The 15,922-nt window shown below is 41.6% G+C and overlaps 2 protein-coding genes across 5 annotated transcripts in view; one reads left to right on the top strand and one right to left on the bottom strand.

The window, feature by feature from the left end:
- LOC103472729 (uncharacterized) overlaps window positions 1–12,236 on the bottom strand; it is a 17,692-nt gene extending 5,456 nt beyond the window's left edge. Inside the window, exons 1-13 of one of the 4 annotated variants that reach the window (XM_017307316.1) lie at window positions 11,770–12,236; window positions 9,943–10,417; window positions 9,628–9,866; window positions 9,463–9,506; window positions 9,013–9,362; window positions 8,276–8,371; window positions 7,877–8,198; window positions 7,025–7,787; window positions 6,727–6,933; window positions 5,653–5,954; window positions 5,037–5,506; window positions 4,663–4,944; window positions 4,104–4,578 (exon numbers count right to left, since the gene is read on the bottom strand). In XM_017307316.1, coding sequence (XP_017162805.1) covers window positions 4,443–4,578; window positions 4,663–4,944; window positions 5,037–5,506; window positions 5,653–5,954; window positions 6,727–6,933; window positions 7,025–7,787; window positions 7,877–8,198; window positions 8,276–8,371; window positions 9,013–9,362; window positions 9,463–9,506; window positions 9,628–9,866; window positions 9,943–10,415 — 3,684 coding nt within the window. In that variant the 5' untranslated portion in view covers window positions 10,416–10,417; window positions 11,770–12,236 and the 3' untranslated portion in view covers window positions 4,104–4,442. Of the gene's footprint in view, window positions 1–4,103; window positions 4,945–5,036; window positions 5,507–5,652; window positions 5,955–6,726; window positions 6,934–7,024; window positions 7,788–7,876; window positions 8,199–8,275; window positions 8,372–9,012; window positions 9,363–9,462; window positions 9,507–9,627; window positions 9,867–9,942; window positions 10,418–11,769 lie in introns of those variants that run through there. The other 3 variants (XM_008422547.2, XM_008422549.2, XM_008422548.2) reach the window with 3 other exon arrangements.
- A 3,278-nt stretch (window positions 12,237–15,514) lies between these two features.
- The window catches only part of LOC103472768 (histone H2A, sperm-like), a 2,224-nt gene continuing 1,816 nt past the window's right edge, over window positions 15,515–15,922 (top strand). Inside the window, exon 1 of the mRNA XM_008422601.2 lies at window positions 15,515–15,920. Within this exon, the coding sequence (XP_008420823.1) occupies window positions 15,693–15,920 (228 nt within the window). The 5' untranslated portion in view covers window positions 15,515–15,692. The remainder of the gene's footprint in view (window positions 15,921–15,922) is intronic.

Below are 15,922 nucleotides of genomic sequence, written 5' to 3'. Positions count from 1 at the left end.
TGGAGCCCACAGGAAGAAACGGCGCTGAAAGAAGTCATTGGGCGAGGTGGGACGTTGGCTGTAGGTAAGGGATGGACCAGGCGGGTTGTACCACAACTGGAGATTGTTTGACAGGATGAATTTGCCTGTGGCATCCCTGGTGAACAGGACCTTGCATAGCCAGGCCCTCTGCTCCGGAGGAAGGCTAATCGGCAGCGACTCCTGGGACGTCTGTAAAAAGGCAACAAATTCAATTCCACGGTACATTATTGAACCCATATAAAGGATAGCATGAACAACAAAATTAAATCTTGTTGTAACCAATTATTAGCCTTTTGAACCGATGTGAAAATGTATATTTTTCCCCCCCACAGAAACAGTTTAAGTAATCAGCTATTGAGAGATTACGGCAGTCCATATTAAGCTTGTGATTAATGGCGAACTAGCCACTTTTGTGGACAGTTATTGTTGAACAATATCCAATTATTGTCCAACAATAAGAATAAATTTTTTGAAAATAGTATTTTCTGTTGAGTAGTCATTATCCAATCTATATATACACACACACGAGCACAGCACTTTGACCTTTTTTAATTCTGCAGTTAAAATTAACCAAAGTACCAAAAAAACCCAATAACGACTAATAAAAATCTAAACTAAATAATATTTAACTAATAATAACAAGCAGGGACACTCTAAAAACTAATTAAAACTGTCTCAGTTACATAAGTCACAATGAGATAAAACTAAGCTATTAGGAAAACCCCAAAACTATTATAAACATTTTTATAACATAAAGAACAAGGATGAATGAAAAGATGGATGAATTCATACATGAAGGACTGAAAGGATGGAAGGAAAAAGAAAATAATGGCATGTGTAAAGATGGATGAAACTTAGAAGGAAATACAAACATTTCTTATTTTTTCTTTCCTTTCTCAGACATGAGGGGGGGAAAAAACATAACAAAATCCACAATTTTACAAAGTAATCAGAAAGTCTGGCTGAAGATCTACAACACTTTTGCTTTAAAAACAAGGCCCCAAAAGAAGAAAACCAACCTGTGCTGCAGGACAGATGATCCTAACATGACGTGCAGCAGCTGAAGGGGGCTGCGCTGTGGGACATGATGGAGCAGGGCGAGTTGTACTAGATGCTGTGAAGCACACGCAGTAAAACATGGTTGTTACTGTGAAGTCTGACACTGTGATAAAACTTGCTAGTAACTTCAGCTCACATCACCTCGAACCAACTCTCTGGAGGTTTTGCTGGACAGGGCAGAACCAGACCTTTGCACTCTGTCCATTGTGAGGACGTACTGTTTCAGCTTTCCGAGCTCAGAGTCGGCTTTCCAAACCCGGAGCCTCCTAAGGAGTTCCCTGTAGCTAAGAGACGAAGACACAGACCTCTTATCAAATACAAAACCACTGATTGCCCAGCCATTTTTGCAGCAAATACGGTACTAGAAATGCTCCCACCTGCGTATTTTTTGCTCTCTGCTCTCATACAGCTCCCTGTAGGTGAGGGAACTGTGTGTGCCAAAACCTACCAGCCGGTTACCCAAAGCCTCCATGTCCTGCAGCACAACCTGTGTCATGGGAGGCTGATTTTCAGTCGTCTCCGTGTTGAGCTGCTGAGTGGCTCCACCAGCCGCATAGCTCACATGAAGTTGAATCTGAGAGCCAGCAGGTAAGAGGAAAAACCGAGGTGTGTACATTCTGTAATGGGGAAACATTACAGAAACATTATTTGTATTCCCAGACAAAACAGCTGGGAATAAATCAGTTATTTACAGTGGCTCAGTGACAAATATTAACAGTAGGGGGAGCTCTACATCATTAATTCATCCAGTGTGAACCTCGCATAATGTCCTCCTTCCAATATTCTGAGGTCCCAGTCGGAAGAACAATAATGTTCTAAAAATTCGGAATTTCAATTGAAATAATAGGACTAGGAGATTGGTATTCAATATGAATGTAACACAAATGATAGAAAATAGCACCAAAACGTTGCTTAACGGCAAATACTCAAGTCAAATCTCCAATTTCCGAAGCAACTCGAAGGCAGCATAACATGTACTTACTGTGCAAGGCACGAGCTGCAGATGTTATAAAAAATAAATAAAAATAAAAGCTAAAAGCTAGAATTGTCTGAGCATTATGGTGAATAAAATACATTTCATAAACACTTATTTAACCTAGAAAACATTAGGTTTCGCTGCTTCGCCGAACTCCATTGAAAAATTTGTTTTTTTAACATAAACCACGCTCTGACACGTTTTTTTCAACTCGTAATAAAACATGACACAGTCGGCTAAGGATCCATAGACAGTCCCTGACAAAACGGCAAACATTTTCAAAAGAAAAAAGAACAATAAATTAAGTTTTAACGTAAAACTGACGCCACAATGGCTACTTACTGCGCCAAGAGTCCCATCCACAGACGTTCCTTAATGCATTTTCTTGGCGTAAAAGATACTGAGTTTACCTAATGACAAAGCCAACTGAGACCAGCAAGTAAGAATGCACAACTTTTGCACGACTGACTCAATTAAAAACTGCGGCTTTGAAAGAAATCACCTAAAACGCCTGCAAAAGCGCCCCTGCACGACCACGTGACGTTTTTCTGTCACGTGACCCAGCTTGAGAATGGCGATTGTTGTTTTACTTGTCGACTATATTGTTACTTTTTTATTTATTTATTAAATAGTCGTAACATGCACGACAATTGAAGCACACAAATAATAACAGTTTGTTCATAACGTGTATTCTGCAAGAGTTATGCCCTTTTTTAAGGGCATAAATGTTTGTTTAGGCATCTATTTCAGTATATTTTACAGTGATTATTATTTTTGTCATAATCAACAGATCTTTTAGTAACTCGCCTCCACAGCCAGCAATTCACACTTTAGAATATGTCACAACGCCCCCCCAAAATAAAAAAAGAAATAATTTTAGCCACACGTTTGGATCGACAACCAACAACGGAGTAATTAGTTCCAGTTACTCAGGCATTTCTTTATAGGTTTTCAGTAACCTTAATAGCCCTATTAGAGCTATTGGCCAAACTACAACTTATAGACCTATTACTCTCAACCAGTGGTGGATAAAGCAGTCAGAAAATGTTCTAAAGAACGCTATTTCAGGATATTTTTTTCCAAATTGAAAGTAAAAGGCAACTTTTAAAAAAAGGATTATTAAAGTAGTAGGAGTAAAAGGATTTAGTGAAATGTAATATCTGTTTTAATTTCTAAAAGTTATTTAATCACAAACAAAAACATAGTCAGGTCCACATTTTCAAATTTTAATGAAGTGATGGAAAAAAGACCTGTAAAACTAATAGCAAAAATTGAAGTCAAAGAAGAGCAAATGTCCAAATCTACATTTTCATATCATAAACCTTTTGAAGTCAACACTAAGGAAGGAAGGTATAACATCTGATAATATGATAACACCCTAATACAGAATGACATTAACACTTGAATGAAGTCTGGAAATTAAAATGTTTTTGTCTGTCCACTTATTTTTGGATTTTTTACTCACTCAGACTTGAGAAAATACAATTCCATATTTTTCAAGAGTCCATAGAAATCCTGAAGTATGTACCTTCAATATAGCTGAACGAGCCATTTGAAATCTGCTTTCTTAACATAGAAAGCACTGACATTGCACTGACAATGTTAATTGTCAGTGCAATGTCAGTGTGAGTGTAGCATCTAACTCAGAAAGTATTGCTGGAAGGAAATGTGGTAGAATGTTACAATTCAAGCATCGTGAATCTACCAGAAGACAAGTCTGATGTACTAGCTTATTAGCTTAAATGCTAATAAGAGTACGCAGAGTAGTGGAAAATTTTGTAGTAGTCAAAAAAACAACAAAAAAATCTGAAAATTGTGGGTTCCTTGCAGTCATTTGTCAGTTTTCACCAATATTAGGGCATATGTTCCTGATATAAGCCAAAATTCCTTTAATGTAAACAAATATCTGTTTCATGCAGATCTATTAAGCAGCAGTTGTTTTGGGGTTCTCCGTTTCTGGTAACCTTGGAAGGGTACGCCATGGGTTCCCCATTAGCTTTTGCCCTCTGGCATGGTTAATAGTTGTTGAAGGTATAGAAACTTTACATCATCACAGTCAAGTTTATTAATTTCAGCACCACTAGCATCAGGAATCATCAACATTCCGTGGCTTTTCCTGTGTCTCTGCCCAAAAAAGCAAAACTGACTCAAAACATCGTTATCATACTTTAAATTTTTAACTAAAACATGTTTGGAGATAATTGCCTTGTTGCTCAAGTTTCAACCATCCTTTATTGACCAAGTGAGCTGTGGCAAGAGAAGGAAGGCAGTTAAGTGTCCTGTGTGAAGCTGTGTGCCAACGTAGGGAGATGAAAACAGCTCWGTTTCTATAGATTTTCAGGCAAATGCATGTTGACTTAAGTATTGAAAAGTTCAAAAATCCCTTTTACAATCGCAGGGAGGCCAGCCACTCCTCTGGACTCTTTCCCTTTGCTGCCCGGGGACAATAGTTCAGCCTCTTCCCGCCTGCAATTCTCAGAATCCTGTGACCCGTCTCCTTAATTTTCCGATCCCCACAGCTCCTGCAGAAATTGATGCAGACAGATTTCACTTTCAGCATCTGTCCCCGCTTTGCTGCAACTTCAACCTCTGGCAGATGTGCTTTCCTTTTTGAAGCCGTGGACTGTGGGGTATGTGTGGTGAAGTCGGGGACTTCAGCATCCCCCACCATGGAGGTGCTGGTAGATGGAGCAGGAGAGGTATGTGACGGTGCCACTTCAGGGTCTTTTGCAGACACCAGTAGGTTCTGATTGACAGAGAAGATGCTTGAGTCCATCTTGGGCTCCTGGCCAACTGGCGAGGACTCCACTGATGTTACCGTAACCTCTAGTGGGGCCACAGCAACCACGGGGGTGGTCATCTCGTCTCTGGGCATAAATTTCTTGTGCCTGGGAAGTAAAAATAGAGCAGTTAACCCACATCACAAGTAGTCATTTTACGAGATAAATGACAGTGAAATGTGGAGAAATGCTAATCGTACCACTGAGCGGCGGTCACCTGGTTGATTGCAAACAGATTGAGGGTGGTCCTGGATCGGAGAGTTGGATGGCTCATTACCACGTTTCTAATAGAGTTATAGTGCCTCAAAACCAGGGACCATCGGTATATTACCACACCCATGACCCTCTGCAAGGTTGGGTGCAGGATAGAGAGTTCCTTAAAGATGGCCTCCACCAGGCGGCTGGCGTCGGGCAAAAGGGACATAGTGCGGTCTGTTCGTGTGACACAGCTGGCAGCAGGCCTTCGATCCCTACCCCTAGTCGGGGGATCTTTTTCTTTAGAGGGACAAGCTACGGGTCGCTTATCGTCCTCTGAGAGGTTCATCCAGAGTCGTATGATCTCTTCGACTTCAACATTGGTGATGTAGCCCTTTCTGGCAAACGTTATTAGCCTGTGAGCCAATCGGACCACATGTTGGTACCCAGGGGCCACATCAGATCCCATCGCCTCCTGAAAAGAAGGTATGAGGTTTTATTCATGAGCTAAAGTTGGACAGAGTGGCAGACAAATAACTTAGAAGTTATTGCCATTATCGACAAATACAAGAGAAAAAATTATTTAAATCCGAAAAGCATCCAGCTGAAAAGTACGCTTACTTCCTGGAGACCAGGTGCTTCCTGGAAAGGCTCCAACTGAGAATCAGACACATGTGGTTTCTGAGGTGCACTGGACTGCTGAAGTAGAGATGGCTTAAACAAAGGGACGAAACAGGCCTCAGTCACCTCATCGAAGCCCTCATCCACATCCTCATGTAAGACATTCAGAGGCCTGTCTTCCTCAGACATGACTTCATCCGGCAACTTAATCTCTGAACAGTCTGGCTCCTCTGGGTCATCTGGAAACGCACGCAGCTTTCGACCAATTTGACTGTACAGGTAATTTATCCCCATTAGTTCCCCTTTGAAGAAAAGTACAAAACAGTGAATTTAAGTTTCCAGTGTATCCAAATGTTCAATGCAGGATGCTGCCAACAAGCGTAGAACACCCGTTAAAAAGTTTTTTCGGGAAATTATTCAGAAATCGGGCACTATTAATATTATAAAACCTTGTGTTTGACATGGAAGTGATAATTTTTCTTTAAAGCAGCTGCTGGGAATTGCCAAGAAAAAAGTTTGTTGCACCAACCTTAAAGCACTTTAGCATTAATGTTCCGATAATGCTAAAGTACTTTACACACATGGTTTTTAGCAAAAGCTAGGGCGCTAAAATCCACCATGTGTCAAAGACGACATGTGTTACGACAATCTATTGCCCTCAACCAGGAGAAATTTGTTATTGTGCACGTTTCTGTACAATCTACAAGTATTTGGCCAAAAATTAAGATTTCTTTTTTATTCCCTTTTATGTTTTTCAGTTCTGACATTTGAATCTCCTGATTTTCAAAATTCCTTGAGGCAAATGATGTGTTTGGAGGCTTTGGTGTTTTACTATTGGTGTTCTGGTCGGGTGATTATTTGCATTTCACATTTTGTGACTGCTAAATGCTATGAGCAGGCATTTTTGAGGTTCGGTAACAACCTGCAGGACATTATTGTAAAACACTCACAAAAATCACCCATGCACCTGACCTACACAAACCCCGCCACATCCCCAACACAAGTCAAATCTATAAGATTATAGGTGATGTTAAGCTCTGGTATTGTTCCATCTCTGCTGCTGCTCAGTGTTACCTGTATACACCAGTGGTTTGGTCGTCTCRGGSAGTGTTTCTCCCAGCAAATGCTGTCTCAGTTGGTTGAGTTTCTGCTTCTTCAGCTCTGTAGAGCTCTCACCCATCGTACTCCCTTCACCTGGTGCCACCCAAGCCTGGTCCTGGTTCCAGCGCGTTAGCGCCTGCAACAGGTACATCTGAAAATGACAGTCATTGGCAGAAGTGTCTGCAAAAGAAAGTAGAAACAAGTCTTAACACCAGAGTRGCAGAATAGGTCTGTGAGCAGAAGCAGGAGAAGTCTGTCTGCTGTCCAATACCTGGAATGAATKTGTTCAAGTGTACRTGGAATGACTCGAGCGACTTGCAGCCCCGGATGCAGCCATAGATGGGGAGGTCCACCCCTCCTTTGGTAATCTGTCCGATCCTTGAGTACAGCTGAACACCTGGAGGATCCTGGAGGCAGGCCACGTGCTTCTTTTCCAATCTCCAGATGTTCTCCATACGCTCCTTGTCCAGCAGGGGGTTGTTCATGCTGTCCGTCACTCCCATGAAGGCCTCAATGGTCTCAGTGAGGAGACGGAGGGTCTCCTCTGCCCCACGGGTGCAACGCCGACAGTGCAGAGCCATTTCCTTGGTGGTGAACACAGAGCTCCACCTGGACCGCTCCGCCTGCTTTGCTGTCTTCAAGCAGGACACTTCCTCYTGCTCCCACATAAAGATGGAGGCAGAGATCTGCCTCATGAAGTCTGTGTAGAGCGGGTGGCTCTCTGTAGTGACTCCAGACGCCAATCTGCGRATAAAATGCCATGGATCCAGTCTRACCTGCAGTTGTGGCCACGAGGAGAAMAGACCAGCAGCGGCTTCTCTCTCCTCCCAGCAGCATCCCCGGTCYACATAGAGGACCTCAGGAGGACTGTGGCCAGTCTGGCTGTAGCGGTTCTGTAGGCCTCTGGCCATGTCCTGCATCCCGCTGCCCTCCGCCKCAGTCARGACGCAGATCAGAACCTGGCCCAACTCGTTCCCCACACTGGTCATCCACTGGGACATTCCAGAATYTGATCCAGCCAGCTTCTTTGTGACCTGCATGGGACAGATGGCTTCCATCCATCAATACAAGTCCATTAACATTAACTAGGCCTCCAGTCACTACCAAATAAAGCTAAACTCACCTTTGTGGACTTTATTTTTAGAACAGAGCCAAAGAYGGACGTCACACCAGCCTGAAGCTCCTCCATCCGGTTGAAGGCGTCTCTGGCATAGGCAGACAGCAGGTGGCCAGTAGTGGGAACAGGCTGCATGTTGGGCGGGTCGGGAGGAGGAGGCAAACGTGCTCCAGGTGAATCAAACTGAAGGCAAGTMTGAAGGTAAAGCAGGCACCTAGCTGTCCAGTCCTCTCTGTGGCTCTTTTCCAGGAAGGAACACASCTGCTTAGCTCTTCTCCATGGCGACGGCCCGTTCATCTGACTGAGAACCCTTTTGTCGCACCACAACCTGCAGCGCAAAACATGAAAATCATCATTCCTAACACCAGGTTGTATTGACAGTGGTTCTGGGCTCTTCATGTGTACCTGTATGTCAACACGGCAGGGAAGAGAATCTGGTGGCCCAACTCCAGCTGCTCTCTTACACTCCTGCACCAGGCGGCCAGCTTCTTCCCACAAAACCTGTAAAAACAAACGGAGCCCACTAAAATCCTGCCTCATCTGTTTGGAACCTACGCTGCAACGTGGTGGACACACTTTCGCCAACGCGCTGCTGGCGGAGTTTTTGTTTCACAATTGAAAATGCTTAGTGTACTTAGCTTCCACCCCAAAATAAATGTTTCAAGATAAATTCTAAAGCACTAATTTACTTTGCTGTTTAGTAAACTGTCAGTTCAGTAGAGATTTTGTTAAACTTAAGAATTTTACAAGTAGCTAGAAGTTTATATTCATGCTCTTACTATGAAGTCCATTTGCACAGCAGTTTCACTTCCTCTCCTAAGAATTTTTTTTTTAAAAGAAATTTTATTCTAAAGCTGTCAAGTACCTTGAGCTCCGTCATTATAGAAAATAACTGGCAAGTATGCAACAAATGAGGGTGTACAGAAGAAAACGCATACATTGACAACCATGGTTGTTAATGAAACAATTAAATGCAAAACATAGCATATATGAAAGGTTTCAACAGCCTCCTCACGTTTTCCTCGTGACACATGGTGGGTGTCAACATGACTGAATGTTTATGGTTAGTGCTTCACGGTTAGCACAACTAGCTAGTTAGTGTTGCTCCCTGCTGATCATTATGAATCAGGATATATATTTACATGCACTCCAGGTACTCTGTCCCCATGTAATACCAGTCGTCCAGGTCCAGAACTCTGTGAACAGTCTTATACAGGCTGCAGCTCGTCAGATTGTGTGAGCAGCTTGGACACTTGAGCCTGTACTGCCACATCCTGACTGGAGCCCACAGGAAGAAACGGCGCTGAAAGAAGTCATTGGGCGAGGTGGGACGTTGGCTGTAGGTAAGGGATGGACCAGGCGGGTTGTACCACAGCTGCAGTTGTTCAGAGAGAACACACTTTCCTGTTGCACCCATGGAGAACAGGACCGTGCTGAGCCACTCTCTCTGCTCCGGAGGAAGGCTAATCCTGAAGGACTCCAACGGGAACATCTGGAAACACAGCATCAGCAACAAAGCTCCAAACTTTACAATGAGAGAGCAGGAATTCTGGCAGCTGAACTACCCGATTCTGCTTTGAAATAACACCAACCTGAGCTGTGGGATGTGATGGAGGACCAGGAGTGGTGCTGGATGCTGTGAACCACACACAGTCAAACGTGGTTGTTGAGATCAAACCGTGACCACATTAGAAGCAGCTTAGCCAGCACTGCTCATCCCTGAGGAACATTAAATTCACCCTGGTCTTAAACCTCACCGTAAGGAACCGTGGCGCTCCCCAGATTGGTATCCTGGCACTGAGGGGACATCGATGAAACCAATAAAATCCTTAAGGTGCTGTTGGACTGGATGTCTGCATTGATGGTGCACATCAGTGAGCAGGAAGTGGATGGAGCAGAAGTACGGTCCATGTCCATACTGAGGATGTACTGTTTTAGCTTAGTAAACTGAGAGTTGACATTCCAAACCCGTAGCCTCCTAATCAAGTTCCTGTAGCTGAAACACGGAGACGGAGACGTTTTAGCAATGCAAACCACAGATTGCGCAGCCGTCACGACAGAAATTCTCCCACCTGCGTATTTTTTGGTCTTTGCTCTCATACAGCTCCCTGTAGGTGAGGGAACTGTATGTGCCGAAACCAACCACCTGTTGGCCCACGGCCTCCGTCTCTGCCCGCCTCTTGGCAGATATGGCAGTGGTCACTTCTGGGAATAAACGAGCGTACCTCAGCAGGACGTCCTTGTATCTCTGGAGCAAGGTGGTGCTTTTGCAGCACTCTTGCTCCACCTCATGGCTCGCCAGAACCTTCACCATGTAGTCCCGGTCATTGTTTAACAGCCAGCTGAAAGTCTTACCCCTGTACACACCAAACTGCACCTTCAACTTTCCGAGCATAGAGCGATGGTCAACGCCTTCGTTTGTTTGTGACGCGACCTGCACCAGCGACTCCGGTGTCTGTGGCCAGGCTGCCGTACCAGCAGCATGGCTCACTTGAACCTGCTTCTGAAGGCCAGCAGGCCAGAGGGACAACTGAGGTGCATACATATCTGTGGGGAGGAAAAAAAAAAAAAAAAAGGAGGGAGTTAGACACAATGAGATATGGATGCTGTAGTTCTATGAACTACAATCTGCTAATAGTGGAGCTAATTTTTCGTTTTGTGTTTTTGCTAGCTTTAAAAACGCACTTAACTTCCACTAAATAAATTTTCTGGATCAATTCTAATTCCCTAGTAAACTTTCAGTTGAACAGAGTTCGATGTTTGTATTGACATTTTAGTTGTCAACTGTTCTTCAAGTAGACACTTTAAATTAATGCTCTTGTTTTAAAGCAGTTCCATCTCCTTTTCAAACATTCTTTTTTTCAAAGGAATTTTGTTTAGCCAGTATGCAACAAAGAAACCAAAGAGATACAGATAAATACAACATTTACATGAATACACAACCAGGTTTTAATTAAACACATGCATGCAAAACAAACAAACAAAAAAACTTTAGTGAATAGTGTTGAGAACATTTTTGTTGGTACTCCTCAGGTTCTCCATTTAGGATGCAGTGAGGTAAATAATTAAACTAAGCAGTTTGAAGTTTACTCATGTCCCGTTTGACAAAGCCCTACTCAACAATTATAAAAACTACAACAATGACTGAAAGTTCTTTACCAAAGAATCCCTTTCTAAAGTGCAACTATGAAGAAAGGTACAATAACAAACTTTTTTTATGAGTCAGCCAACTTCTATGGCATTGCTCTGCAACCCATGTCAATCAATTTTATTTATAAAGCACCATTCATACTAAAAGCAGCTCAAAGTGCTGTACAGATCAATAAAAACAGTTAACCACACTAAGCCCAAATGGAAAAAACACACAATTGCATGGAAAATGCACAAACTAAGCATACATGATTCAATTAAGGAAATACAGTTAAAAAGATGGGTCTTGAGTCTGCTCTTAGAGACAGCAATATTTGCCATTTTCCTCAGGACAGCCAAATAAAACTCATTCAGAGCCGCAAATGTCACATGACTTTTGAAATTTCTTATTTTTAGGATGCAAAGTGAAGGTAAACATGAAATATTTTTAAAGCACATGGATGCCATTAAAACACACACACACACACACACACACACACACACACACACACACACGACAAGGAAAATATAACTGTTACTTTTAGTGTCAATCTTCGCAAATACTGCTAGAAACATTTTTGGGGAAAAACTGTTAAAAACTTGTATGTTTTATTCTATATGTATTTGAAAAGCTTAACTGGTTATGTTTAATTTTCATAGAAAAACTATTAGCACCAACTGCAGAAGAGTCATAAGTTGCAAAGCCCTGCTATATGGTGTAATATGTTGAAGCAGCAGCTGTATGAGAGGAAGGGCTTGGATGTACTCACTACGAAGACCAGTTGTGTCCTAAAATGTCCCCTCGTCTCAGTGCAGATGGTGGGAATTTCGCAGTTTGGAAAAGCCAGTTCACGCCTAACTCCATTCGCAAAACAGCTCAATTAACAAAAAATCTCACTCGCACGATTTCCACTAAGCAAAAAAGTGAAACAACCGACGACTGTTCCAAAGACATTCTCCCAGAAACTTCGGCTAATGCTTTTGAGAGAAACACAAATAGAAGTATAAATTGTTTGTGTGAAAATTACGCAAAAAAAAAAACTACCTACTGCAGTAGCGCTGCTCAGTTCTGCCGCGGAGAAATTCAACAATCTCAAAGACTCGTTAATCTCCCTATGACGTCATGGCGTAACAGGTACTAAATTTACACAACTACACTTTAATATATAAGGAGAGCTAAATGAGACCAACAAACAACACTGCACAACTTCTCCTAATGAGACAACCTAACAGCGATGTTTTGTCGCAAATCACCTGGAAAACCTCCACAACAGAGAGCACGTGAGCTAAGTTTGTCACGTGACCACCGCTGAAGCTTTTATTTTGTAGTATCTTTCTTTGTTTAGCCACTATTATTTAGTTTGCTAACTGTGCGCTTTATTTTTAACACTTCTCCGAAATAATTGGATACATGCACAAAAAGAAAAATTATTGTGAAGAGTTAGGCACATTTTCTTTTACTTTTGTTTGGGTAACATCTATGCTAGGTAAACTATGTCATGGGGAAAAAGTCCGAATAATACTACTCCTTTTTAAAGCTAGAAATATAGATAATAATCACAATTTCTTCTAGGACCCCCCCAAGTACTTCTGTTTGGACATTACCTGACCATTTGCAGATTTTATTTTTTTGTTTCTTGAAGACAAACAAAATATTCATCCTTTATCTGTTTTAACTTCTATGCTTGCTCAAATTTCTGCATTTTTCCAACTACACTGCACAAACACACACAAAAAAAAGAAAAAACCACTGACCTGCTTCAATTTTTTCATTGTACTTTCTCCAGACTTGATTATGGGAAGCGCTTGCTGTGTTTTCACAGCGATATAGCATTTATTTCTGTCCAGAGTTGCTCTGTATTCTGTAGTGACTAAACCATGTAAAAAAAAAACAAAAACGATCCCCCATGCTCATTTTGTACAAATTTGAGACAAACAAATCCTGACATACTTGTGTGGAAAATACATGACCGTATTTTCAAATTCATAGAGCAAACGCTCAACTGTAGTCAGTCATTTTGAGACATACAAACAATGCAGGTGGGCAGAAAGTTAAAATGCTGCAAATGTTCCTAAATTGTTTCACAGTACAGTAGCTGACTACTCGGGTTATAATGTGAGTATATTATGTTCCTTGAGGAGACAGCCTGGGGGAAGGAGGCAAACTGAAGGAAGTCTCTATGCCGTTTCTATGGCCACTGCATAGAAACTCAGCGGCCACGTTACAGAAACAAGCTCAGGAGAAGTGGCTATGTTGGTTGTAAAAGCCTTTCAGAAAAACAGCGGAGGGAAAACGGAGGAAAATCTGCAACATGCTTTGACATTCTGGGATCTGTCACACACAAAGACAAAAAATACGGAAGGTGGTCAGATTTGAACATGCAGGAAGAATCTGGTGATTGTTTTCCTTCTATCCTCCTCCATGCTGCAGCTGGTAGACGCTCCGTCTGACGGCTTCCTACTAGAGACTTATGATTACTGAAGATTAATGTTTAAAAATAATTTGCTTAGGCATCATGTCATAGCATTAATATCCGGAAAGCTGAACAAAGGCCCCTGTGTAAGCATTTCCATGTTTGCCTACAAGCATTGCATGTCTGTATTCCTATACCCCGAACACGTCAAAAAAGTTTGCTTTTTTTTTTTTTTTGCAACAAAATCAGAGTTTTGCCCATGCTCTCTACAGAGCAGCATGACAATGTGAAGGTTCTTGTTGGTCTTCTTTCTCTCAGGTAGGTACATCTTATGTTGGCTATGTTAAGTGACAATTTAGGTTTTATACTCTGCAACAATTGTTGCCGGCAGGAAACTGCATAGTCTAAATTACACAAATCTGGCCAATTTACACATAGAAAAAAAAAGAAAAAGAAAAATGATGACATGCATAAACTTTTATAACACAGAACGGTCACAAGAGTGTTCAGAAATATTTTAGGAACATAAAGACTCAATGCCACATCCTGCAGATGTTATTGTCTCAATGTGCCAAACAAATGACCTTTGAACTTGGGGGAGGGGTTCAACTGTGGGAATGACTGATGTAGGAGACATCTTTTTGAGGTTCCTTCAGGTCTAGAAGGTGTAAAATATCTGATAGTTTAAGCTATGTGGAAACAGCAAAGTATATAGAATAAACAGGCAAACCTTTGAGCCATAGCATAGTGCTGACTATGTTTTATGCTAGTAGCAGCAGTTGTTGCCATGCTTACATTTACTCTTCTTATGATCAACAGATGAAAGAAGGGATACAATTTTCTTTATATATCAGTAGAAGACACTTGAAATAACATGTGTTCAAAAATATTTTATCTATATTTGTTTATTTAAATATTTTGTTATTGGAAGTTTCGCTCATGTGAAACAAAAAGTTCATTTGTTTGCCACAGCCTCCCAGGCAAGTGTTTAAGTGCATTTCCTTATTAATGTGCATGTAGGACAACATGAGCTGCAGTTTTAAGTGTAGCTTTATTTTTCTTTCTCTTATCTTGTTTAAAAAGTAGAAATGAAACGGGTTGTGAAACTGAGACTGAAGACTGAGGACTCTGTCAGTCTGAATGATCCGCTTCTGAGGGCAAACATCCTGAAAAAGGTACATTTTTGAAAAAAAAAAAAAAAATAATAATATATATATATATATATATATATATGGAACACTAATCAGGCTAATCAACCCATCTCCCAAACCCATACTTCCCTCATCAGCTGCAGGACAGACTGAATGAGAATGGAGTGTAACCACCTTGAAATGGAGAGAGCAGCCTGATGGAGACGTCTTAAAGAAGAACTAACTCTGAGTTACTGATCTCAGCTTGGAATGGGTAATGTAAATCTGGTTATACCTTTGGTCATTGGCAGTTCAAATGTAATCATACAGCCACAATCTGTAATAATCCATAATTAGATGACGGGTGGAGGCAACGTGGCAAGACAGCCTGGACTTGAAACTCATCAAATGATTGTAAATTTCTGCTTAGCTGCTTTGGACTAATCTGAGCTTCGTTTGATCTGATCCAGTGGATTGGTCAAAACGTGATTAACTTGTGTCAAACTTTTATTCTGTGTGAATATCAGTAATAAACTTATTTTGTCACAAGTCTCTGTAAATGTGATATGTCACTGGAGGAAAAAGGCGGAGAGGAAAATTACTAAATTAATCTAATTATCTTTTGAACCGCAGCAGCTGTGGAGCCAAAATAATAGATTTAAAAAATGTGATCACTAAGGTCTCATGACATAAGTTACCTTTTTCATGTATAAAAGTTAAGGTTAAACTGTATTTAATAATTTAACTTAAGCTGCATGGACATATTCACTCACAATATTGATCAGTTTTCATAGACCATACTGTACATCCTGCACTTGTATTTTATAATGAAACAAAAATGCTTTTCATTAAAAAAAAAAAGAAAAGTGTTCAAAAGCGAAAAATAACGATTCAAATGGTTCAAATGTATCAATGGTGTTTATTACTTTGTTACATTAAGTAACAAACGGGGAGCTTGTTTGTTACTTTCTTTCTCCCACTAATAACCGACAGGGAGAAACACCACGTGACTACAACAAAGTCCACCCGCTGAGAAGCTCATCCAATCACAGCCAGGGGACGGTACGGCTCGTTTTCCATACAGCATGTATAATATCCTCCGTTTCCTCTTCAGCAGCTCATTCGTCGCTGCAAGTTTCCAGAGACATCATGCCCGAACCCGCCAAGTCTGCGCCCAAGAAGGGCTCCAAGAAAGCGGTCACCAAGACGACCGCCGGTAAAGGAGGCAAGWAGAGGAGAAGGACCAGGAAGGAGAGCTACGCCATCTACGTSTACAAGGTGCTGAAGCAGGTCCACCCCGACACCGGGATCTCCTCCAAGGCCATGAGCATCATGAACTCCTTCGTCAACGACATCTTTGAGCGCATCGCCTCCGAGGC

Source organism: Poecilia reticulata, linkage group LG11 (assembly GCF_000633615.1).
Source record: "Poecilia reticulata strain Guanapo linkage group LG11, Guppy_female_1.0+MT, whole genome shotgun sequence".
NCBI lineage: Eukaryota > Metazoa > Chordata > Actinopteri > Cyprinodontiformes > Poeciliidae > Poecilia > Poecilia reticulata.
Note: the sequence above shows the minus strand (reverse complement) of the source record. Positions and strands in the feature narration are given on the sequence as shown.